Source organism: Acipenser ruthenus, chromosome 1 (assembly GCF_902713425.1).
Source record: "Acipenser ruthenus chromosome 1, fAciRut3.2 maternal haplotype, whole genome shotgun sequence".
In the NCBI taxonomy this organism is placed as follows: Eukaryota; Metazoa; Chordata; class Actinopteri; order Acipenseriformes; family Acipenseridae; genus Acipenser; species Acipenser ruthenus.
The window spans coordinates 119366933-119394145 of NC_081189.1; the positions used below are offsets into that span (position 1 = coordinate 119366933).

The 27213-nt window shown below is 43.8% G+C and overlaps 1 protein-coding gene across 1 annotated transcript; it reads right to left on the minus strand.

Annotated features, from left to right (window-relative positions):
• LOC117420689 (disintegrin and metalloproteinase domain-containing protein 8-like) lies at positions 1-27010 on the minus strand. The gene is made up of 14 exons (XM_058997526.1): positions 26939-27010; positions 22991-23082; positions 22576-22652; positions 17219-17297; positions 15299-15375; positions 14603-14765; positions 13801-13854; positions 11162-11233; positions 7629-7798; positions 7007-7091; positions 6768-6904; positions 5545-5656; positions 3650-3695; positions 1-3292 (listed from the first exon to the last, which is right to left on the minus strand). The coding sequence occupies exons 1-14, from the start codon at positions 26994-26996 to the stop codon at positions 3093-3095; spliced, it is 1422 nt and encodes a 473-aa protein (XP_058853509.1). The 5' UTR covers positions 26997-27010; the 3' UTR covers positions 1-3092.
• Positions 27011-27213: the final 203 nt, after the last annotated feature.

Consider the following 27213-nt stretch of genomic DNA (forward strand, 5'->3'; position numbering starts at 1 on the left):
GTTAGTTTGTTATATTCTTTGAACACGCGGCATACTTCCAACAGATACACAATTATGCAACATAAATTAAAGGTTTGATAATTCACATTTAATCAGTGAATACACTGATGAGAGGGTATATACTTTAGGTTATATGGTAATTCACATTGTTAAGGCTTTTCAGACTTCCCCAGGTCTTCACAGATATTCACAGAAGCTATTCACAGTTATGCATAATACAAACAATAGCACAGTATATTCACAGTACCCTAATCCTGCACCCCCAGTGCAGAGGGCCTGTTGACCAGCCCCCACCACACTCAAAGGGGATATTGACACTGTGTGGCTCTTTTGCAGCAGCCCCCTTTTATAACAATAGATTATTTGTTCTTCATAATGGATTTTCAGTTAGTGCTGAACTGAGACTTCACATCTTGTTTCCAGGGGAGTCCTTTATCTAATAGCAGCTTTCACCAGACAGCAACACAGGCCCATTGTGATTCCAGACATTCACTCAACACAAAGAAAAATACCATAGTGCAATCCAAAAACTATATACAGTGCTATAGTATTTCCTTATAGGGGTGCACTACTCAGTAAGACACACTGTAAGACTGGCATGTACCACTGCAGGGAGACCATAAAAGAAGAGACTTGGGGCCGTGTTTTCAGAGTGTTTACTCCAGTCTTTAACTCATTCCTATTTTTTTGAGATACCTATAGTTACACGGCTTGGGGGTTGAAGGATAGTTTTGTAAAGTCAATAAGGAGTTTTCTCCTTTTAAAAAACAGGACTTAATTAAAGACAAGAGTAAACTCTTTGAACATCCCTGGCCATATTCACAAAGCAGATATAACCCTGCTACTGTTACAGAACTAGCATACAACCAAGGCACATATGAAGCTCTTACAGTAAATGAACTGAAGTGGTTTATTTGATGCTTTTAAAGAAGTGTTGACTTGGCATGGTGGTAAATGTTTTGTAAATATATCCAGGCTGATCTAAACACCACTGCATGTTAGATCTGTATTAATCCAGCTGGGCTCCCCTCACTCTCCCCCCTCAGGGGTGATTTAGAGACCAACAATGCTACACAATTCAAAACTCAGTGGAGTCTGAAGAGAGTCCTGGGTCTGTAGCATACAAGCACTCTGTTTAACCAGCTGAGAAGATAGGAAAGGGAGCAAGAACTACATCAGAGCTCTTAACTGTGGTGTAGTGGAGCCGGAGCACCCTGAAACACCTATCCGGGACGATTTTCTAAAGGCAGAGGTGATGTAGTGGAGCCGGAGTGCCTATCCGGGATGATTTTCTAAAGGCAGAAGTGGTGTAGTGGAGCCGGAGTGCCTATCCGGGACGATTTTCTAAAGGCAGAGGTGGTGTAGTGGAGCCGGAGTGCCTATCCGGGACGATTTTCTAAAGGCAGAGGTGGTGTAGTGGAGCCGGAGTGCCTATCCGGGACGATTTTCTAAAGGCAGAGGTGGTGTAGTGGAGCCGGAGTGCCTATCCGGGACGATTTTCTAAAGGCAGAGGTGGGGTAGTGGAGCCGGAGTGCCTATCCGGGACGATTTTCTAAAGGCAGAGGTGGTGTAGTGGAGCCGGAGTGCCTATCCGGGACGATTTTCTAAAGGCAGAGGTGGTGTAGTGGAACCGGAGCGCCTATCCGGGACGATTTTCTAAAGGCAGAGGTGGGGTAGTGGAGCCGGAGTGCCTATCCGGGACGATTTTCTAAAGGCAGAGGTGGTGTAGTGGAGCCGGAGTGCCTATCCGGGACGATTTTCTAAAGGCAGAGGTGGGGTAGTGGAGCCGGAGTGCCTATCCGGGACGATTTTCTAAAGGCAGAGGTGGTGTAGTGGAGCCGGAGTGCCTATCCGGGACGATTTTCTAAAGGCAGAGGTGGTGTAGTGGAGCCGGAGTGCCTATCCGGGACGATTTTCTAAAGGCAGAGGTGGGGTAGTGGAGCCGGAGTGCCTATCCGGGACGATTTTCTAAAGGCAGAGGTGGTGTAGTGGAGCCGGAGTGCCTATCCGGGACGATTTTCTAAAGGCAGAGGTGATGTAGTGGAGCCGGAGTGCCTATCCGGGACGATTTTCTAAAGGCAGAGGTGGTGTAGTGGAGCCGGAGTGCCTATCCGGGACGATTTTCTAAAGGCAGAGGTGGTGTAGTGGAGCCGGAGTGCCTATCCGGGACGATTTTCTAAAGGCAGAGGTGGGGTAGTGGAGTCGTAACTCACATGTTAGGCAAGCTAAGTCACATGACTCTCCCGCACAACTGTCTGGTTCACTCAGTAGGCCTCTTGCTGCAGTGAAAAGAGCATTAAGAACTTCTTCTATTACTAACTACTTCTTTAAGAGGCTAGAAATGCTGACAAAGACGACAGCAACAGAGCTTGAACTATGACTGTGTAGAAATTAGTAAAATGCATTAGATACTGTATAGCTGTGGCCAAAAGATATGCATCCCCTTATAGAATCAACTAATTTTGCTTCATAAAGTCGAATGAAATCTGTTGAATGATGTTTCGTTAACATATTGAATTACACACCGCTTTGTAGTTTTCTATATACTTAACGAAAAACTGACACAAATTGAAAAATGTGACATTTCGAAATCTAACATGAATTACTGCACTACTATTATGGCTTCCGGTAGACTTTTGCAATATAATTTTGTAGTTTCTTTGATTACATGATATTAAATAAAATACCTAAATTCTGTTCATATAGTGTTTTTTTTTCTTTAATTATATCTCAATCCTAAAATTCTAGGTGAGGCAAAACTATTGGCCATAGCTGCATGTGTTACTTGAAGTTCAGTAAACAAATAAAATGAGAATTTGTACAATAATTCTTGTTCAAGAAAATGAATATTTGAGTGGCTATCCGGTCCATTCAGATTTAGAACCACACCACTGGTGCTTATAATTCACACCAGGAACCCTGCCTTGTGTTGAGAAGAAAAGGAGAGATCATTAGCACTGGTTTCAAGTGTCAGGCCCGCCTTTACCTCCTTCCCCAGCTTGCCCTGGATAGAGTGTCATGTTTTTAGGTTCCTGTACAGGGAATGTGCTTTCCCTTAAGGAACGCTCAGAAAAGCAGCCTGGCTGTTGCACTTATGGAGGGCATGTCTTGAGACACATGCGTTTGATGCACTGCAGCAGGTTGAAAGCTCTCTTCTCTTGCTCTGGCTGCTCCAGGTTCGGGCCCAGCAGGGGTGGGCTGGGCTGGGGCATCTTGGGGGCTTTGAGTCTCTTCCACATCGTCATGGTGACCAGCACGAGGACAGCGACGATGAAGAGAGAGACAACAGCAGCTGCAGGACGAGCAGGACAGACATGAGAGGTCATTGCATCTGAATAGTGGAACTGTCCCCATCCCTTCAACAGCTACTTTCCTGGCATTAGCCAACCGGATTCTTCCCCTGTTGACTGACATGCTTTTAGCCAGTTATACGTTGTGACCCAGAAGAGACTTCCCCAGAGCAAGACATGGTAACAATGGACATGCTTTAACCCAGTCTAGAACCTGATATCGTGAAAATGAAACTGCTGTAACATGTGTTTCTTTCGAAACTGCACATTTGAGACTGCAACAAGCCCTCTAGGAACGGCCCAGTATAAGCACTGTGGTGCTTCTGATGGGAACAGCTACAGGGTCCAGATGCTCTTACCGAGTATGAGAGGAGGGCGGTTCGGCTTCGTCAGATCTGCAGTGACCTGCAAAAACAAACAAGAAAAGAATGAGAGACCCAGAAGCCAGAAACCCCTCCCCAGTCCAGGGCTTGAATCCCCCTTGCTGGTCCAGCTCCTTGCTGCATCAGACTGTGCACCTGTGTTACATTACTGCTTGTATTACTGCTTGTCTGACAGGTAAGCTCTGTCCATTAATCCATGTCTATTAGCAAGCAGAGCAGAGCCTGCTGTTTCTCGTTCAATCACCACAGCCTTCCGTCCAACGTGCTGGACAGCAGCTAGCCTCTTCCACAGGTGCTGCAGGAGTTCATGCGTGCACTTTTTGGTGGTTCTCAAATATTTTCTATTTTAACTACCTAAATTCAGATTTTATTTATATGGGCAGCAGTGTGGAGTAGTGGTTAGGGCTCTGGACTCTTGACTGGAGGGTTGTGGGTTCAATCCCCAGTGGGGGACACTGCTGTTGTACCCTTGAGCAAGGTACTTTACCTAGATTGCTCCAGTAAAAACCCAACTGTATAAATGGGTAATTGTATGTAAAATAATGTGCTATCTGTATAATGTGATATCTTGTAACAATTGTAAGCCGCCCTGGATAAGGGCGTCTGCTAAGAAATAAATAATAATAATAATAATAATAATAATAATAATAATAATAATAATAATAATAATAATAATAATAATAAACATAAATGTCAGTATGAGGTCCCTAATCTCCGGTAAAGGACCTTGAATGTTATCATTCAAACTAATCTCTGTTCCAAATCAATACATAAATACAGTAAAATACATAAATACAGTAAAATACATAAACAAGGGCAGCAGCGTCTGAGGTGTAACAGTGCAGCCTGTCAGTCACCTGCACGAAGAGAGTCTGAGGTGTAACAGTGCAGCCTGTCAGTCACCTGCACTAAGAGAGTCTGAGGTGTAACAGTGCAGCCTGTCAGTCACCTGCACTAAGAGAGTCTGAGGTGTAACAGTGCAGCCTGTCAGTCACCTGCACTAAGAGAGTCTGAGGTGTAACAGTGCAGCCTGTCAGCCACCTGCACGAAGAAAGTCTGAGGTGTAACAGTGCAGCCTGTCAGTCACCTGCACTAAGAGAGTGTGAGGTGTAACAGTGCAGCCTGTCAGTCACCTGCACTAAGAGTGTGAGGTGTAACAGTGCAGCCTGTCAGTCACCTGCACTAAGAGTGTGAGGTGTAACAGTGCAGCCTGTCAGCCACCTGCACTAAGAGAGTCTGAGGTGTAACAGTGCAGCCTGTCAGTCACCTGCACTAAGAGAGTCTGAGGTGTAACAGTGCAGCCTGTCAGTCACCTGCACTAAGAGAGTCTGAGGTGTAACAGTGCAGCCTGTCAGCCACCTGCACTAAGAGAGTCTGAGGTGTAACAGTGCAGCCTGTCAGTCACCTGCACTAAGAGAGTCTGAGGTGTAACAGTGCAGCCTGTCAGTCACCTGCACTAAGAGTGTGAGGTGTAACAGTGCAGCCTGTCAGTCACCTGCACTAAGAGAGTGTGAGGTGTAACAGTGCAGCCTGTCAGTCACCTGCACTAAGAGTGTGAGGTGTAACAGTGCAGCCTGTCAGTCACCTGCACTAAGAGAGTCTGAGGTGTAACAGTGCAGCCTGTCAGTCACCTGCACTAAGAGAGTGTGAGGTGTAACAGTGCAGCCTGTCAGTCACCTGCACTAAGAGAGTGTGAGGTGTAACAGTGCAGCCTGTCAGTCACCTGCACTAAGAGTGTGAGGTGTAACAGTGCAGCCTGTCAGTCACCTGCACTAAGCTTCCCCCTGCCTTTAACAGACAGCACTCCCAGTAATGACAATGGTGATTAAATACATTAGAAGCAGAATGGACTGCTTCGATACGTCACTCACAATGAAGGAGCGCGGCCGGTCCAGCAGACAGGAAGCGCTGGCCTTTGCCAGGAAGTTCTTCAGGAATGTCTTGCTGCAGTCACTGAAGAGGGGGCTGAGTGTTTGGAAGACCCTGAAATAATCAGAATTGATGTTATTATTATTGTTCTAGTTATTGTTAGGGATATTGCAGTGATGAAAATAAGACTCCCAGGGCATAGCAGAGGAATTATTATTATTATTATTTATTTCTTAGCTGACGCCCTTATCCAGGGCGACTTACACTTGTTACAAGATATCACATTATTTTTACATACAATTGCCCATTTATACAGTTGGGTTTTTACTGGAGCAATCTAGGTAAAGTACCTTGCTCAAGGGTACAGCAGCAGTGTCCCCACCGGGGATTGAACCCACGACCCTCCGGTCAAGAGTCCAGAGCCCTGGGAGAATGATGAGACGTACTGAATGATGAGACGCACTGAGAGAATGATGAGACGCACTGGGAGGATGATGAGACGCACTGGGAGGATGATGAGACGCACTGGGAGAATGATGAGACGCACTGGGAGGATGATGAGACGCACTGGAAGAATGATGAGACGCACTGGAAGAATAATGAGACATACTGGGAGAATGGTGAGACGCACTGAATGATGAGATACACTTGGAGAATGATGAGACGCACTGAATGATGAGATGCACTGAGAGAATGATGAGACGTACTGAATGATGAGACGCACTGAGAGAATGATGAGACGCACTGGGAGGATGATGAGACGCACTGGGAGGATGATGAGACGCACTGGGAGGATGATGAGACACACTGAATGATAAGATGCACTGGGAGAATGATGAGACGCACTGGGAGGATGATGAGATGCACTGGGAGATGCACTGGGAGAATGATGAGACGCACTGGAAGAATGATGAGACGCACTGGGAGGATGATGAGACGCACTGGGAGGATGATGAGACGCACTGGGAGGATGATGAGACGCACTGGGAGGATGATGAGATGCACTGGGAGATGCACTGGGAGAATGATGAGACGCACTGAATGATGAGACGCACTGAGAGAATGATGAGACGCACTGGGAGAATGATGAGACACACTGAATGATGAGACGCACTGGGAGAATGATGAGACGCACTGGAAGAATGATGAGACGCACTGGAAGAATGATCAGATGCACCGGGAGGATGATGAGAGGCACTGGGAGGATGAAGAGCTCCAGTCTTACCAAGCGTTCCCTGCGAGGAGACACTTTCCAAAGTGAGCGGCGCAGTGACAGTCTTGGGTGTCGTGGTACATTCCCAGGTTGTGTCCAATTTCGTGGGCCATGTAGTTGGACAGCGCCACGGTACTGACACCAGGGTTCTGGTGTCAGAAAAAAACAAGAACAGAAAATCATTAGTAAAATAAGGTCAATAATGTTATTTTAAAAACTATAAATGGTACTTTTGTGTGTCTGTGGTTTACCTGAATGACGCCTCCGCTTGTGCTCAGAGAGCACATGGTCGATATGGTAGCTTCACCAAGCACATTCTCCTCAAAGTGAACCCCACTGTGAACAAGAAGAAAAACATCACTGATTAACACAGAGACTGCGATGCACCTGACCAAGCCTTGCTGAGGGAATATTTACAGCCGGGCAGCATGAGTTAACACAAGTCCAGATCACCAGGGCATGCTGCTCCATTATTTCACTGATGCGTAGCAAGCAGTGTTGTGTGATGCACTGCGGTTACAGATTCATCCCATCAGCGAGATGAGAGCAGGTGAAAAGCTCTATGACCACAAATGCAGACGAGCCCGGCTCTTTTGCAGTGTGATCAAGACACTCTTGCGGTGTGCAGAGTTGCTGGTTTCCGCCCAGCCTCCACCCTGCTTCTCTGGCAACACTTGGGATATCAAAGATCACAGTTCCTTCTGTCTGTTTAGTGTTTACAAAGGGCAGACTCAAGTTAAATCCACATCCAGCAGTGCAGGGATGAAAGCCTATTTATAGATTTGTGCTTTTGCTGTACATTAGACGAATGACTATCTATGAAACAACCCGTATAAAGTGTAATGCACAGTGATGCTCAGCCTGTGTGATTACCTGACAAGCTGCACGTTGTCGTGTGGTGCTCGGGGGACGAGCTCTGTCTCTTTCCACTTGAGGAAGTTGGTCAGGGTCTCAATGGAGGAGTGGGTGACCTGCGCCTTGTCCTGCTCTGTCCAGATCTCAATCCCTACCAGGAACACCCCCATGTCCAGCTGGCTGTATATCTGAGACAGAGAGAGAGAGGGAGCAGGGGAGGCGTTAGAGTCTGTACAGGACCTCAGGATACTGGAACCAAAACAACAACCAAGTGGCATACATGCAGAAAGACAGGCCAGGCTGTTCAGCAACGGGCCAGCTGAGAGAATTCCAATACTGAACTTGATTTAAATCAGCCTAACCCTAATCGAAAGCATGCAGTACACTTTTACACTGGCCTGTCTTTCAGCACCAGGTAAAGAGCATGGCCTGTCTTTCTGCACCTATGCCAACCAGGCATTATATTATATACAAACGAGAGGAGGCCATTCAGCCAATCAATGCCCATCTAGTAGCTGTGGATGTTTTGGAATGTTTAGTTGATGAACAGCTGTCTCATTTCCCTAGATTAACCAACAGGGGACGCTGCCTTCCAGCTTGTCGACAGCGAGCACAGTCTCAATCCCATAATGAAAATAGGTCATAATATCATCAAGGCCTTTCTTTTGTACATGTAACAATTCATCAGAATATATCATGGTTCATAATATATATCGAGCATCAAAAGAAACTTATCACTTTTATAACACATTTATTTTCGAAAACAAATAAGGTATATAAATGATGGACATTGACGAAATGTTTTTGGTTTCTTTTTAATCACTCAAAACAATATGCCACGTCTGTCAAAAGAGCAGGGCCTTCGTGTAATCGGCATGTTGGAGGCTGGACTAGGGAGCGTACTGTGACTCACCGTCTTGGGTGCTCATAGCCAGCAATTTCAAACCTGACGAGACGGTATAACCAGACACACTCTGTCAATGACAGGCCATGAACTGGGAGACCAAGAGTCACAACACCTGCCCAAGATTGACAGATCATTTTGCAGCATCTTCGCGATGTCAATTGTTAATCAGCACAATAAAAAGTCACTGCACCTGCTCGAAAACAGAGTTTCTCATTTCTCGATCACATCTAGTGGATTGTATCCAAATATAAGTGATAAGTTTCTTCTAATGCTCAGTGTATATATATATATTTTGCAAAACTCAAAAAATGCTAATTCAAAAGTATTCACACCCTGACAAGGAAAATGAAATCAATAGCTAGTTGAGGCACCTTTAGTAATAATAACCTCTTTTAAACAATTAGGATATTTGTCAATGAGCTTTTGGCATGATTCTTTAGTGATTTTTGACCATTCTTCAATGCAAAATTGTTCTAGTTCATTCAAATTCCGTGGACTTCTCTTGTGCACAGCCTTCTTCAACTCATACCAAAGATTCTCAATCGGATTTAGATCAGGACTTTGACTAGGCCATTCCAGAACCTTGATTTTTTTCTGAAGTAGATTTTGATGTGTGCTTTGGATCGTTTGTTGGAACGTCCAGTTGTGCTTTAAATCAAGTTTTGTAGCATTGTGTTTCAGATGATTGGCCGATATCTTTTGGTATGCTATGGAATCCATTTTACCATGTATTGGAACTACATTTCCTGTGCCATTAGAGGAAAAACAGCCCCATAGACGGATATTACCACCTCCATGCTTGACAGTAGGTACGGGGTTTTCTTTGTACGCCTCACCAGACTTTCTCCAAACCTAATGACTATCAGTGTGACCAAATAGCTTGGTTTTTGTTTCATCACTCCACAAAACCTTTGACCAGAACTCATATCCATCATTCAAATGCCGTTTTAAAAACTGTAAGCGATTGTCTTTGTCACGTTTTCCTAAGAGTGGCTTTTTCTTGGCCTGCGACCATTGAGACCTTCACCATGCAATACCCGACCTATGGTTGAAATGGAAACCCCAGTTCCACCTGCAGCCAATTCACTCTGAATATCTTTGGCAGTCAATCTTGGATTGTTATTAACCTTCCTCACAATTCTTCTACTTGTTCTTGGTGAAAGAACCTTCTTTCTTCCAGACCGAGGGAGCGTTGTGACAGTACCATGAGTCTTGTACTTCTTGATAATAGAAACAGTAGTTGAAATTGGGATACTCAAATGCCTGGAAATCTTCTTGTATCCTTCTCCAGCTTTATGACAAAAAAAATCTTCTGCCAAACTTCTATTGGTTTCTCAGTGCAATTGTGCATGATCTGGTTCAACAATGATGCATAACTGAAATGACTTTGAGACACAAGAGCACTGCCTGTGTAACCCTTAACGCCGTGCGCAGGGCACACACATTCCCAGAGAGAAAACGATGTCACTCTGCGGCTTAGGACTGGTTTTAGGGAGACCAGGTTTCACTTCCGGTCTCTTGGAACCAGGTTTCAAGCCACTGTTCTTGAAAATGTGGCTTTATTATTATTTGTTTATTTAGCAGAAGCCTTTATCCAAGGAGACTTACAGAGACTAGGGTGTGTGAACTATGCATCAGCTGCAGAGTCACTTACAATTATGTCTCACCCGAAAGACGGAGCACAAGGAGGTTAAGTGACTTGCTCAGGGTCACACAATGAGTCAGTGGCTGAGGTGGGATTTGAACCGGGGACCTCCTGGTTACAAGCCCTTTTCTTTAACCACTGGACCACACAGCCTCCTATAGGCTTTGCGTTCCCTCAGTTTAATACACAAAAACAGAAACAGTAAAACAGGGCCTTGGAATTGGAGAATAAACTTCTAAACTTCTTGAAATCAGGTGAAAAAATGTTTCATGAACTGCAAACCTGATTGAGTCAAAATCATTAATCAAAAATAGGCTTAAAAAATCTTTAAAAAAAAAATCAGCCCTTAAAAGCATTCCTCAAAGTTCTGTGGACAGAACCATCGTCTTAAAGAGTAAGGGGCAGTGGTGTGGAGTAGTGGTTAGGGCTCTGGACTCTTGACCGGAGGGTCGTGGGTTCAATCCCCGGTGGGGATACTGCTGCTGTACCCTTGTAACCCAACTGTATAAATGGGTAATTGTACGTAAAAATAATGCAATATCTTGTAACCATTGTCCTGGATAAGGGCATCTGCTAAGAAATAAATAATAATAATAATAGTAAGCAGCAGGGTTCTGATAAATATACAGCGCCCCCCGTCCCCACATGCTGCTACAACAGTGTAAATAACATACCTGGCATTTTTCTTTTCATTGTAAACATCCTGACAACTTTTTACACTTAGAACTTTAAAGTCTGTCAAAGTTCTTTTCAAAATGGCCGCTCTAGTGCACTGGGGTTTGAGATCTGTCCTCTAAATCACTGCAGTGCGATTTAAAAAATAAATCAAAACATTAAACAAGTGCTCTGGCTTTTATGTTCCCTACCACATGGATCGTTATTGCTGTGTTACCCGTTTAACAATGTGGGCAATAATCCTTACAAAATCAGTGCACTAGAGCAGACATTTTGAAAAGCACTTTGAAACAGACTTTGCAGAGACAATGTTTGCATGCATACCTGACGCAGGTGGTGTGCGATGGAGATCAGACTCCGCCTGGTCCTCTCCACATCCCTCCCCTGCCTCCTGAACTGCAAACACAGGCCAGCAGGTCTGATTGTTAATTATCATTTAGAACTGTACAGCTTACTCATGCAATGAGCAAAACCATGGGGTGATATAGAGATATAGAGGTGTAGCTACCTTAACAAATAAATTGAATGGAATGCATGTGAGCCACTTATCATCCAGAACTACTGAGCACCAAAGAGTAACATTTAGAAAAACTGAACAAACACAGAGACTGCAGAAACTGAACAAACATAAAGAGACTGCAGAAACTGAACAAACAAAGAGACTGCAGAAACCGAACAAAGAGACTGCAGAAACTGAACAAACAAAGAGACTGCAGAAACTGAACAAACATAGAGACTGCAGAAACTGAACAAACAAAGAGACTGCAGAAACTGAACAAACATAAAGAGACTGCAGAAACTGAACAAACAAAGAGACTGCAGAAACTGAACAAAGACTGCAGAAACTGAACAAACAAAGAGACTGCAGAAACTGAACAAACAAAGAGACTGCAGAAACTGAACAAAGACTGCAGAAACTGAACAAACAAAGAGACTGCAGAAACTGAACAAACAAAGACACTGCAGAAACTGAACAAACATAAAGAGACTGCAGAAACTGAACAAACATAAAGAGACTGCAGAAACTGAACAAACAAAGAGACTGCAGAAACTGAACAAACAAAGAGACTGCAGAAACTGAATAAACATAAAGAGACTGCAGAAACTGAACAAACATAAAGAGACTGCAGAAACTGAACAAACAAAGAGACTGCAGAAACTGGACAAACAAAGAGACTGCAGAAACTGAACAAACATAAAGAGACTGCAGAAACTGAACAAACAAAGAGACTGCAGAAACTGAACAAACAAAGAGACTGCAGAAACTGAACAAACATAAAGAGACTGCAGAAACTGAACAAACAAAGAGACTGCAGAAACCGAACAAACATAAAGAGACTGCAGAAACTGAACAAACATAAAGAGACTGCAGAAACCGAACAAACATAAAGAGACTGCAGAAACTGAACAAAGACTGCAGAAACTGAACAAACATAAAGAGACTGCAGAAACCGAACAAACAAAGAGACTGCAGAAACTGAACAAACAAAGAGACTGCAGAAACTGAACAAACATAAAGAGACTGCAGAAACTGAACAAACAAAGAGACTGCAGAAACTGAACAAAGAGACTGCAGAAACTGAACAAACAAAGAGACTGCAGAAACTGAACAAACAAAGAGACTGCAGAAACTGAACAAACATTAAGAGACTGCAGAAACTGAACAAACATAAAGAGACTGCAGAAACTGAACAAACATAAAGAGACTGCAGAAACTGAACAAACAAAGAGACTGCAGAAACTGAACAAACAAAGACTGCAGAAACTGAACAAACATAAAGAGACTGCAGAAACTGAACAAACAAAGAGACTGCAGAAACCGAACAAACAAAGAGACTGCAGAAACCGAACAAACATAAAGAGACTGCAGAAACTGAACAAACATAAAGAGACTGCAGAAACTGAACAAACATAAAGAGACTGCAGAAACTGAACAAACAAAGAGACTGCAGAAACTGAACAAACAAAGAGACTGCGGAAACCGAACAAACAAAGAGACTGAAGAAACTGAACAAACATAAAGAGACTGCAGAAACTGAACAAACAAAGAGACTGCAGAAACCGAACAAACAAAGAGACTGAAGAAACTGAACAAACATAAAGAGACTGCAGAAACTGAACAAACAAAGAGACTGCAGAAACCGAACAAAGAGACTGCAGAAACCGAACAAACATAAAGAGACTGCAGAAACTGAACAAACAAAGAGACTGCAGAAACTGAACAAACATAAAGAGACTGCAGAAACTGAACAAACAAAGAGACTGCAGAAACTGAACAAACAAAGAGACTGCAGAAACTGAATAAACATAAAGAGACTGCAGAAACTGAACAAAGAGACTGCAGAAACTGAACAAACATAAAGAGACTGCAGAAACTGAACAAACATAAAGAGACTGCAGAAACTGAACAAACATAAAGAGACTGCAGAAACTGAACAAACAAAGAGACTGCAGAAACTGAACAAACATAAAGAGACTGCAGAAACTGAACAAACAAAGAGACTGCAGAAACCGAACAAACAAAGAGACTGCAGAAACCGAACAAAGAGACTGCAGAAACTGAACAAACATAAAGAGACTGCAGAAACTGAACAAACAAAGAGACTGCAGAAACCGAACAAACAAAGAGACTGCAGAAACCGAACAAAGAGACTGCAGAAACCGAACAAACATAAAGAGACTGCAGAAACTGAACAAACATAAAGAGATTGCAGAAACTGAACAAACATAAAGAGACTGCAGAAACTGAACAAACATAAAGAGACTGCAGAAACTCAAACGTGTCAAAAAGTTTTAGAAGAGAAGTTTTGAGAAAGACTTCTAGTCTAAACAGCTGGCATTGAATTTTAAGAAGTTTCTTTTAGTATTTCTAAATACATGTTAACATGTCAAATCATATCCACATACCTGACTGTTATTATTATAATATGTATTATTAAGAATATGATGTGAGCAGGCCTCACCTCCGCTGTGTCAGCCACCAGGAACAGCTCGATGTTGTATTTGTATTGCTTGACCTGTGAACAGAGCACATGTGTTATTATAGTACCTATCTGTACTACCTGCTGTTAGATAGCAAACCTGTTCACTAAATATACCTCCATATACCCTGCAGCAGATACTCCATTAAAGTGACTGTACCTAACAACATGATCCCATACACTCCCTATACCTCGTAGCTCTCAGCTGTATAGTTTCTTGCACTTACTGGGTAATTTCACCTGGATAGCAAAACTGTCCTCATCCCTTCAGGGCCTTTCCTTTAAAGGTCACCTATTAACTACCAGCTAACATACATGCTGATATGTTAATTGTTCTATTAGTATATAACAGGCCAGCTAAAACTGCAAACATCAGAGCCCTGTAGATTATCAATTCCACGTCGATCATATATTTGAAATGGGTTCAGATTGTTACTGTAGTAATGTTTAGCAAATGAAATCAGGTTTTTATTAGCAGGCGTCTTAACCACAATGCACAAGAGGCATGCTCGTCTGCACTTGTGGCTATAGAGCTGTTAACCTCCTCTCACCGACAGGGAACACAATCTGTATCGGCTGTGCATCACACAACACTGCTCCTTACATGAGTTTAGAGAGATCTCAATGTAGAACCCTTCGCTCAAAATGAACAACGTTTGTTAACAGTTAATAAACTAAACAAGTGGCCCTTAAAATAAAGTGTGACCCTAACATGGAAGACAGAAAAGAAAGACAACTGAAAAGGAACTGAATGGAAATGAAGGCATGGAGATGTAAGTCTTACTGGTGCAGCAGCTGGGTCTCCCGTGGGTGAGGTGTCCTGTGTACCGAGCCCCACAGCTCCTCTCCTCCTCCTGCGCTGGCTGGACCTGCTCACCCGGTGCCTGGAGCTGCCCTCCGTCTCGGGGGACACCGTGTAGGTGACAGGTCCCAGGGTCAGGTACCCACTGAAACACACCCACAAGCACCCTCACATGATCACGGGCAGGGGCTTTACAATGCTTGCCTATGCTTTACCATGCTTTCACTGGGTTTTATAACACTTTGCTGTGCTTTTGCTGTGGGAAACTTTTATAAGGGATCAGATCTGAGTCAACCAAGCAAGAATCTAACGTCCCAGCCGTGCATCTGTCTTGGGTACTTCTTCAGTCTTCAATTAATGATGTAAACAGCAGTGGTATTAAGATCCAGCAGTATTTATTAGATCAGCTGAATCTTTACTTCTTATCTACCCTCAGGCGACCCAATTTCCAAAGCTCAGAACCAGGACACTTAGATTACTTATATATTTGTTTATTTTTTAAGCATGCTTCCTATTTGAATATATTTTTTTTAATCACAATTACTGTTTTTGCATTAAACTAACAAAAAACAACAGCCTCTGACTGCTGCACAACCACGGCACCTTCCCTTTCCAATTCGCGTACCTACAGTGGATCACCAGCTCAATCGCTCTGCCCAGTAATTAATGCATCCTTACCTGAGCCCCTGGCAAGTGCAAAGAGCCACACGAGAGTCCCTGAGCCCCTCCACCCAGCCTGTGTAGCAGCAGTGGTTCTGGAACACACAGTTCAGACAATGAGGATTCAATTGATGGATACACCGTGCCTTCACACATCCTAAACACATCATTCCTTTGCAGGGGAATACATGGTGGAAGTACAGTGCATAGTAAAAGAACATCACATTTAAAGAGCAACTTGATACGGCTCAGGTTATTCTAACTAATGGCGTCGTCATTCACTTTGTATCATTTTCTGTTTTAGTCGCCACATCTTGGGGAGTTCAAGCACCACTGAAGCACTCAAACAGGTCTTCCCTCCATTTTCTAAAACTGAAAAGTACCCTCTTTAGACTCTTAAACATGCCTTCTCTCGAAGTACACCTGGTACCCCAGAGTGTAACCATTAACCTGTCCCCCCTGCAACACTGTCCCCTATCAGTGGTATAGCCCTAAATCTGAAGGTACCGGAATGCCACTTAAATAATGATTTTCTTAAACAAGAATTATTATACAAATTCACATTTTATTTGTATATTGAACTTCTAGTAACACATATAATAGGTCATGCATCTGTCTAGTTTCTACACACAGTCGTAATCAATGCACTGTTGTGCCGTTGTCTTCGTCAGCCTTTTTTGCCTTCTTAAAGAAGTAGTTCATAAGAGAATGCTCTTTTCATTGCTACAGACTGAATCAGACAGTTGTGTGGGAGATGTGAGTCATGTGACTTAGCTTGCCTATTATGCGAGGTCTGGCTTGATTACACCACTGCTGCCTGTAGAAAGTGGTTCTGGCTTGATTACACCACTGCTGCCTGTAGAAAGTGGTTCTGGCTTGATTACACCACTGCTCCCTGTTCCATGTGGTATTTCTTACGGATGTATTTACTGCATCCACTGGGGGCTGGAAGTGTTGCAGGGGGACATGTTAATGGTTCCACTCTGGTGTACCGGCTGTACTTGGAAGGAAGACATGTTTAAGAGTTCATTTACAAACACATGGGTACCGTTCAATTTTAGAAAATTGCCAGGATGTTATGATTGAAAAACAAAATGATATACAAAGCAAACAGGAAGAAAACGACACACACTGTGCTTCTGTTCCACTGTGCCTCTGTTCCACTGTGCCTCTGTTCCACTGTGCCTCTGTTCCACTGTGCCTCTGTTCCACTGTGCTTCTGTTCCACTGTGCTTCTGTTCCACTGTGCTTCTGTTCCACTGTGCCTCTGTTCCACTGTGCTTCTGTTCCACTCTGCTTCTGTTCCACTGTGCCTGTTCCACTGTGCCTCTGTTCCACTGTGCTTCTGTTCCACTGTGCCTCTGTTCCACTGTGCCTCTGTTCCACTGTGCCTCTGTTCCACTCTGCTTCTGTTCCACTCTGCTTCTGTTCCTCACCATGCTGCCAGTTACACCATCAAGCATGGCAGACACAAGCACCAATCAAATTAATCTCGTCCAGCTACACAGCTCATGGCAAACAGGAATACGATACTGGCTGACTTCTGAGATCCCATAATGAGATAATGAGATCAGAACAACGTACTGCTCTCCTTCCAGTTCCATCCCTCTTATTAATCTCTTCTCTCCATTGTGTAATGAACTGGAATCTCCTCCCATTGAATTGAATGGAAAGGCAAGGGCTGGATGCAAACCGCAAGCCATACGGTTCAAAGCCTAACATCTTACCATTCAACGAAAGAGTCAGCTCTGTAGCTGAGAGGTAAGAGGTAGGTACAAGTCTTATGGTGATGTCAGTATTATTAACACATCAGCCACTAGGAGGAGATTCATTAGAAATCTCTCGGTCAGTACAACAGAAAGAGTTAGCATGGGGGTAGGGTTAGGGTTACAAAATGAGGGAATCAGGAGCATGAAAGAGCTGAGCCTGGCTTCATACCAAGGGGTGGCGCTGTTCTGAGAGGAGGGAGCTGTCCGGTGAATAACGGTGTTCAGTGTAGGGTTCTGTCAGCAGATCCCTGTGGAGACATGCATACTGGTTACAAATCCCTGTAGGGATTTCCTTTGCTGTTTCTGCTTACAGCAGACTCAGACAGACTTTCTGAAGTGAGGCGGGGAAGCATATTAGCGTTGCACACTGAAGCCTGTGCAACACTGATATTCCCCAGCTCAGCTGATTTTTATAGTTAGCAAGGCATATCATGATTTAAGCAGAAACACATGGTTAAGCATATGTAAGCATTGTAAAACACAGAGGGGTATGGTAAAGCATATTAAAAATATCGCAAACCAGGGTAACCTATAGTAAATATATAGTATAACCCTGGAGAATGGGAGGGGACGACTGCACAATTACACTTTTAAAGGGACCATGCAGAACAGGTGGAAAGTAAGGAAATTATGTTTGGGGGAGGGGGGGGGGGGGCATTTGTTGCCCGTTTTACTCCAATCAGACCGCTTGCAAGCTAAATATTTATAAATATGATCACAAAATTATTATTATTATTATTATTTTTTATAAGAATGTCTGTCTCAAAGGAGTAGCATCTCTGCATAAAAATGTTGCTTGTCTTACATATCTGAACAACATATTTATAGATATCATGTGATATATGATATATGCAAATATTGCAGAGAGGTTATATAAAGGCTATCACAAACCACATCAGTTGTAAGCAAACAAAAAACAGTCGATTCCAAGAAGCCGTCCACATTCCTCTGTGTGCATCAGATTGTAATCCCTGATACTGGCATCACGGGAGATCAGGGACCTGTCTCACAGCCTCTATGTACTGCTTGATTCCTTGAGGTGCAAGAAACCGGGACCTCCAAACGGAATGTAACAGGGTTAAGATTTCGTTGCACTACATTTTGTATTTATAATTTAAGATGTGTTATTTTTCTATTGCACTTTGATTATTTTATAGTGATATGTTTTTTAACCACATGTGAATGTGTGTAATGAAATCGCGTTGTAATTAGTCCAATTGTTTTTGTATATTAATACTTTAAAAATAACTCCATGAAAAAGACAGAGGGAGAGCGGGGAGGACGTTCAGGATAACAAGCTGCTGGGGTGAGCACGGATGCCGGGCTGGGAAGTAGGAGCAGCAGTAGGGGGTTTGAGCAACTGCGACTTTGGTTGTTATTTTTATCAAATCAAATTTTATTTATAAAGCGCCTTTCATGGCAAGCCATCCCAAGGCACTTTTAACATGAAAACAATAAAAATAGCAAAAGAAAACAACGTTTTAAAATTGTTGCACAGTGATGTGTGCGTGCAAGGGTTGCACGGTGGTGTGTGTGTGCAGGGGCTGCACGGTGGTGTGTGTGTGCAGGGGCTGCACGGTGGTGTGTGTGTGCAGGGGTTGCACGGTGGTGTGTGTGTGCAGGGGCTGCACGGTGGTGTGTGTGTGCAGGGGTTGCACGGTGGTGTGTGTGTGCAGGGGTTGCACGGTGGTGTGTGTGTGCAGGGGTTGCACGGTGGTGTGTGTGTGCAGGGGTTGCACGGTGGTGTGTGTGTGCAGGGGTTGCACGGTGGTGTGTGTGTGCAGGGGCTGCACGGTGGTGTGTGTGCAGGGGTTGCACGGTGGTGTGTGTGTGCAGGGGCTGCACGGTGGTTTGTGTGTGCAGGGGCTGCACGGTGGTGTGTGTGTGCAGGGGCTGCACGGTGGTGTGTGTGTGCAGGGGTTGCACGGTGGTGTGTGTGTGCAGGGGCTGCACGGTGGTGTGTGTGTGCAGGGGTTGCACGGTGGTGTGTGTGTGCAGGGGCTGCACGGTGGTGTGTGTGTGCAGGGGCTGCACGGTGGTGTGTGTGTGCAGGGGCTGCACGGTGGTGTGTGTGTGCAGGGGTTGCACGGTGGTGTGTGTGTGCAGGGGCTGCACGGTGGTGTGTGTGTGCAGGGGTTGCACGGTGGTGTGTGTGTGCAGGGGTTGCACGGTGGTGTGTGTGTGCAGGGGTTGCACGGTGGTGTGTGTGTGCAGGGGTTGCACGGTGGTGTGTGTGTGCAGGGGTTGCACGGTGGTGTGTGTGTGCAGGGGCTGCACGGTGGTGTGTGTGCAGGGGTTGCACGGTGGTGTGTGTGTGCAGGGGCTGCACGGTGGTGTGTGTGCGCAGGGGTTGCACGGTGGTGTGTGTGTGCAGGGGTTGCACGGTGGTGTGTGTGTGCAGGGGTTGCACGGTGGTGTGTGTGCAGGGGTTGTACGGTGGTGTGTGTGTGCAGGAGTTGCATGGTGGGTGTATGCGTGCAGGGTTTGCACGGTGGTGTGTGTGTGCAGGGGTTGTACGGTGGTGTGTGTGTGTGCAGGGGTTGCATGGTGGGTGTAAACGTGCAGGGTTGCATGGTGGGTGTATGCGTGCAGGGTTTGCACGGTGGTGTGTGTGTGCAGGGGTTGTACGGTGGTGTGTGTGTGTGCAGGGGTTGCATGGTGGGTGTAAACGTGCAGGGGTTGCATGGTGGGTGTATGCGTGTAGGGGTTGCATGGTGTTGCAATGTTTTCTGAGGAAAGTAAAAAATACATTAACTTTGATTCATGTACTAAGAGTTACTCTTAAATGAATTCAAGATCCAGTTCTCGTGTACTTTATGGTAAACTGTGCATGCATGACTTAGAAACTCGGCTGTCAGCTGAGCAGAATATCCCAAAAACTGGGCTGAAAACCAGAGAGGCCCAGAATTTGGAACATTATAAAAGCAAAGCAGTCTATATGTAAAACTGTGATTACATTAGAGATAAACTAATGAATCCTGTAACAAAACTGTAATAGTGGGCAGGAGATTATATATATATATATGATCTGCAAATGCAGTGTCCATTTTGTGTCGTTTGCGAATCTCAACTATTTCCTAAGAGATACAAGTCCTACAACATGATACACTTGGCATTATTCCGGGGAAAGGTGTTTTTATATGGTACTATATAGGGCTGCAGCTGGCATGGTTTTATTATTGTATGCAGGTGTGAAAAACGCATTGCCTCAAAACAGTCTTTACTTTTTCTAAGATATGTGTACGCACACTATATAAAATGTGAAATTACCTGGGGGCAATAGGTTCTTCAGGGTGTCTGCTGTGCTGTTTTTGACTTTTTTTCTAAGAGGGTGCAAGAGTTATCTATTTTTTATATATTTTACCGGAGAATAAAAACAGCACACAACTGCCGTGTGTCTCAGAGCTGCGCGTGTATGTGGAGTGAAAGAAAGCAAGGAGGCGTTCCGATGAGACCGGAAGAGCGGAATGCAGAAATCCCAGGGGATGCAGGAATCCCAGGGGATGCAGGAATCCCAGGGGATGCAGAAATCCCAGGGGAAGCAGGAATCCCAGGGGATGCAGGAATCCCAGGGGATGCAGGAATCCCAGGGGATGCAGGAATCCCAGGGAAGCAGGAATCCCAGGGGAAGCAGGAATCCCAGGGGAAGCAGGAATCCCAGGGGATGCAGGAATCCCAGGGAAGCAGGAATCCCAGGGGAAGCAGGAATCCCAGGGGAAGCAGGAATCCCAGGGGATGCAGGAATCCCAGGGGATGCAGGAATCCCAGGGAAGCAGGAATCCCAGGGGAAGCAGGACTTTTCACAACACTGGCAGCGGCTCTGCCGGTAGTGAGAGATCTAGAATGGCTCCTATGTGATAGTTTAGCCTGTAATATGAAAATCCATTTCCTTTCTTTTGATAGGATTATTTAGTCAATGAAATACGTGCCCGATGCTCGGTATCTGAACTCCATTGGAGGTGAGATTGAGGACTCGCTAGGTTTTGTTTAGTTTAGTTGGAGCACCGAGTTATTTTGAATACACTTTGTTGATTGAGTCCTCAACCACATCTCCTGATGCTGATGTGTGAACAATGGTGTCTAATTTGTGTAGCTGCTAACTAATAAGCCTCTGTTTTTTTTACGAAGCCTTGGGAAAAAAGGATCCGTTTTGATATATTGTCTTTTTGTAAATGCGAAAAGCATATTTTACCTTAAATATAAACGGTGAATTCCATTGTGCTTGTCCTCCTGCTTTCCTTGTGGTTCATGCATTGCTCTTTCCCAATAAAATAACCTGTGCTATTTAACTAGGGCAAAATTGGCAAACGTTAAATTGTTGTTGCTCTCTTTCTAGAGCTGGCGTAGTCGGATTACTGCATGGCACGGTGGTGACTGTGAGGAGTTGCCTCCATGTATCTGTGCGCCCTCATTTACTGGTTTGGCTGCATAACACCCCCCCCCCCCCCCCGTTACAGGAAGAAGGTTGTTAGAAGTTTAAACTCTCTTTAGAAATCCTATATTCATCAAATAGGAGACATTGACAATATTACTACTACAGTATTGACAACTGATTCATATTGTGCATCTATTGCAGTAATCTTATATCCTGGTTTCTAGTGTCCTGGGAAGGCATATTGAATTCCGGGGAGGATCCAGGGAAAACACGGACAGGTGGTGACCTGATACAGCACGACTGAGTGTGCTCCTTCTCTTCCCTGATACAGCACGACTGAGTGTGCTCCTTCTCTTCCCTGATACAGCACGACTGAGTGTGCTCCTTCTCTTCCCTGATACAGCACGACTGAGTGTGCTCCTTCTCTTCCCTGATACAGCACGACTGAGTGTGCTCCTTCTCTTCCCTGATACAGCACGACTGAGTGTGCTCCTTCTCTTCCCTGATACAGCACGACTGAGTGTGCTCCTTCTCTTCCCTGATACAGAACAACTGAGTGTGCTCCTTCTCTTCCCTGATATAGCACGACTGAGTGTGCTCCTTCTCTTCCCTAATACAGCACGACTGAGTGTGCTCCTTCTCTTCCCTGATACAGCACGACTGAGTGTGCTCCTTCTCTTCCCTGATACAGCACGACTGAGTGTGCTCCTTCTCTTCCCAAGCCCCTCTGTGGTGGAACCAGCTGCTGGACACCAGGACTGCTCCATCTCTCACCGCCTTCCGCTGCCTCCTCGAGACCCGCCTGTTTAGACTGCACTTGTGGATCTCTAGATCCGCCCCTCCTACTGGACTTCCCTGATCTACACACCTCGTTACTGGATCCTCCGCTAATGCACTTTCCATACACTGGTGCACTACTATTATCATTGTAGACATAACTCGTTGTAATGCTAACTTGTTGCATCCTAGTTCATATTGCATTTTAGTAGTATTTTATTAAGCTTGCATTGTAACCCTGTACTGCCCTGCAACACATGCAAGTCACCTTGGGTAATGGCGTCTGCCAAATAAATGAAATACGTAACAATAGCTGCGGATGAACTAGTATGGAGTGTGAGTCAACGGGCCGTTTTCATGGCTGCTGCACTTACAGTGTTTTCTCCAGGTGGATGGTATGGTTCTTCCCTGACAGCGGCATGGACAGCTGCAGCCAGAGTGGAAACTCACTCTACAGCACCGGGGAAAGAAAGATTGAATCAACATCTTAGAACAAGAACCTCTGGGGCTGCTACAGCCTTCAAAATGAAAGTTCACCTCTGCGCTCACCTCTGCGCTCTGCCCACTGGATTGAATGCAATACTAGTACAATCTTCTGTTAACCTGGTCAGTCCTCAGCCCTCACTCACCTCTGCGCTCTGCCCACTGGATTGAATGCAATACTAGTACAATCTTCTGTTAACCTGGTCAGTCCTCAGCCCTCACTCACCTCTGCGCTCTGCCCACTGGATTGAATGCAATACTAGTACAATCTTCTGTTAACCTGGTCAGTCCTCATCCCTCACTCACCTCTGCGCTCTGCCCACTGGATTGCAGCACTGGTATTTCCACCGTCTGGGATTCTATAGAGCGCCCCTCTGTGCTCAGCCTGCTGCAGTGCACTGCAAGTTGAAGAAGGAAGAGCTGTTAGAGTAAGATCCTTACAGATCAGGGTCCAGATGTTCGAAGCGATGTGCAATCTCCGCGCACAAATTAGTGCTTTTGCAGAAAAATTGATATTTTCCAAGACGGCACAAAACAGTTGCGCGAAGTTGGAAAATAGCAGTTTTTTGCTCAATTCGTAAATGTGTTTGTGCCTCACAAAAACCACCTGCACATTCAATATCAATATAGCAGAAATGCACAAGAGCATGAATGCACAGAATTGGAATACTACACGACAATGGGCTGTTAACAATACCCTGCCAAGCAGCTATCATAGGTGTACAGTACATACCAATATTCCTCAGACGAGTCTACACTCAAATGTAACCTACACATGGAATGGAGAATCACAGCTCAACACACAGCGGTAGCATTGACACCCCCGAAGTTGCATGCCAACCTCTACAAATATATAAATAAGCTACTAAATGGAGAAATGAAGTAGTGTAGAGAAATGAAGTAGAGAAGTGTAGGCTATTCAACATATAACTTGAATAAAAATATATTGTAGCGACTTGCAAACTGGATAAGTGTGAACATGAAGGAGACAGACAAAATATCTCTGTAGCATCAAACTCCACTCTTTATTTTACAGAAACGCACCTGTCAGCCGGTGTTCTGAGTAGCTCCTTACACTATACATGAACATGTTTACAGAAGTGTGGATTGTAAAACAAACCCACAATGCTGGAAACACTACTCTATTCGGAAGCCTGAAGACGGGAATCTAGCATGGAGCCGGCCAAGAACGCTGCCTGTGGATCAATCAATCAATATCAATCAATATTTTATATAGCGCCTTTCATAGTGGACCACCGTCACAAAGCGCTTTACAAGATAGTGAGGAACAATGCATAATACATTAAATAGAGTGAAATACAGGGCATAGTACAAACAGTAAAAAAGGGGATACTCATACTCATACTCCTGCTGAAAGCCCCTTCCAACTGCCCCCCACTCACCACGCCCCCTGCTCCTACCACACCTGTACAGCATAGTCAATAATTAGAATCGTTCTAATTCATTTGCATTTTTTTTTTTACTTTCTTGTTTTTGTTACAGTACCATTCGTTTTGCTTGACAAACCTGGGGGGCAATCAATCTGTTGCTTGATCGATCTAGGGTTGATACACTGTTGTGTGTGTCTATTAAAGTAAAGCTTTCCTGCATTACACAGCTAGTTGTTTAGTATCTGCCAGCTCGGTCTATGTTACATACCGATGGTATGCACTATGATACCGCGCTGTACTCTGGATTCTGTTTTGGGAGTTATTCTTTCAGCACCATGAAAGCGTGCTTGGGAAAGTGAAAGAACGATCATGATTGCAGCTTCCCCGTTTATTTTTTAAACGTGTATTAAAACTAGTGATGCTGCTATCACAATCGTTATTTTGAATATAATCATTATATAGATGTGGACGGAACCTTGTATGATCGCTGGGTGTTTTCCATTGTTGTACCTCGGAAAGCACCTGCATTTCACTTCAGTGATTGGGTGAGTGAGTGCAGGATTTCCATTAGGGTGGGTGAAGCAGGCGTCTGGCGATTGCTCCTATGGAGAGCGCTCTGTGCTGCTCATGAACTCTGCTGTTTTCAACTTGTTGTATAATTGAATACTAATTATTATTAATATTATTTAGTCATGCAACTTACAGAGACTTGGTGGTGAATCTCCTGGTAATAAGCCCTTTTCTTTAACCACTGGACCACCAAGCCTCCTAAGCAGGGAATCTCTCTGCATTTTTCAGAAGTCCAGTATAAATGCTTCTGTAAATATAATTATTAATGGTAATACTCATGCTTTGACGGGTTTTGTTTGATATATTAGACCTGGCTGTGTTTTAGTAACAGCAGTGGATATATTGCTTACTTGCAAAACAAAGGAAGAAAGCACAAGTCTACAGAAAATGCAAAGCGACAGAAAGTTATACCGAATCCCTTGGGATAATTTTCATGTTGGCTTTAATAAAAACGTGTATCATTGTTAGTAGTTATTATCTTGAGGTAAACATTTTAAATGGCAAATCATAATGCGGAGATGGGAAGTAAACGTTAACGTAAACATTTTTTACAGTGCACGCTATTTTGTATTATTTATACTGACTTTGCCGAACAGAAAGCGCATACGACTGTTTCCAAAGAGTTACTAAACTATGTCGGAGTCTGCAGCACATATTTAATATATGAATATGAATACAAGAAAATAAGTGAGGCAAGGTTGGATAGCAAATATGACTTTATATATTTTGTTTAAATATAGCTGATACAGCAAACGTAAATAAATAACAGCACATGTTTTTGAAGTTCATACCACAAAGTTATCAAAGTTTTTCTCCGTCTGCGTCTGGTTTGTTGTGTTACAACCTGAAATCTTGATGCATTTAAATTGGAATTTTTTTCCTTTGATTTACACAACCTACCCAACACTTTCAATGTGTGAAAAAATCCCTGCTGTGAAGCATGGTGGTGGCATGTTATGGGGATGCTTTTCATCGGCAGGGACTGGGAAGCTTGTCAGGGTATAGGGCAATGGATGGAACTAAATACAGGCAAATCCTTGAGGAAAACCTGCTTCAGTCTGCTTAAGACCTAAGACTGGGACGGAGATTCACCTTTCAGCAGGACAATGACCCCAAGCACACAGCCAAAGCGACACTGGAGTGGCTTAAAAACAAGAAAGTGAATGTCCTAGAGTGGCCCAGTCAAAGCCCAGACTTGAATCCGATTGAGAATCTGTGGCAAGACTTGAAGATTGTTGTCCACCACCGATCCCCATCCAACATGACAGAGCTTGAACAATTTTGCCAAGAAGAATGGGCGAATATTGCACGATCCAGATGTGCAAACCTGGTAGAGACTTACCCCAAAAGACTCACAGCTGTAATTGCCGCCAAAGGTGGTTCTATCAAGTATTGACTCAGGTGGGCGAATACTTATCTAACCAAGATATTTCAGGTTTTTTTTTTATTTTTCATTAACTGTTGTTTCACAATAAAAATTATCTTTCTTCTTCAAATTGTGAGAAATGACAAGATTATGGCAAATACTGCAATGCCGGGATTAAATATGACCTGTGCTATAATTATTTTTTATTCAAATGCGTTCAGTATTTAAAATGATTTACAGATTGTATAATTAACTGGTTCATTGTATTTAGTAAATATTTAAAATTCGGTTGTTTGCTCTGTTTAAGAACAGTCTTCTAAGGAAAACTATACGTTATTTAATTAATCCTAACTTTAATAAAACAAAACACACATTTACAATATAGAAGCCATCATTTTGAACACTACAGCATATCGGATTATCACTAAAACATGCTGTAAGCTTGATTTCTTTGAAGTATTCAGCAGCTGTCATGCACATTATAATACGTCTTTGTGTAAACTGTAGACACGTGCAGTTTATAGCTGTACTTCAGCACACAGAAGTTGCATATCTGCATTGCAGCACATAGGATAATTATTCATAAAGTTCATTCTGTTATTATAAACAGATGCTCATTTCTGCACAGATTCGTTTCTATTATATTCTGGGTACCAGCGGTTTTTTTTTTTTTTTTTTTTTTTTTTTTAATGGGAAGCAAAATTAATAATAATAGACCTTCCTGTTAGATTAATATCCGTAGAGCAGAACTGCCCGGATCAACTGCAGCACCAGCATATAGAGTATCTGCTCATGTGTGTGATTTTCATTTTCTATACTTGCAGAAGTTTTATTATTATTATTATTATGAGTATTACCATCATTGTATTCATTCAAATTGCAAATAATTACGATATAAGAAATTAATAATTAACATTATCAGCCTACCTGTGTGGCAGAGAATCACAGTGGAAAGGAGAGCCATTAGTCTGGACACAGTTCCCATTTTCAGTCTGAGTTTGTCTCACATCTGTTTGTCAGCAGCATTTATTTCAACCTTTCTTTTCAATACGCAAATCACATCTTATGAAGTGGTGTGTCCCCGCCTCCTAATCCTCAATGTCGGGCAGAGATTGATTACAGGAACAGAAATGAAATACACAGGTAGGGGTTTAGCGTGTGACTCAGAGCAATCCCACTTCGCAATACTAAGAGGCCCAAAT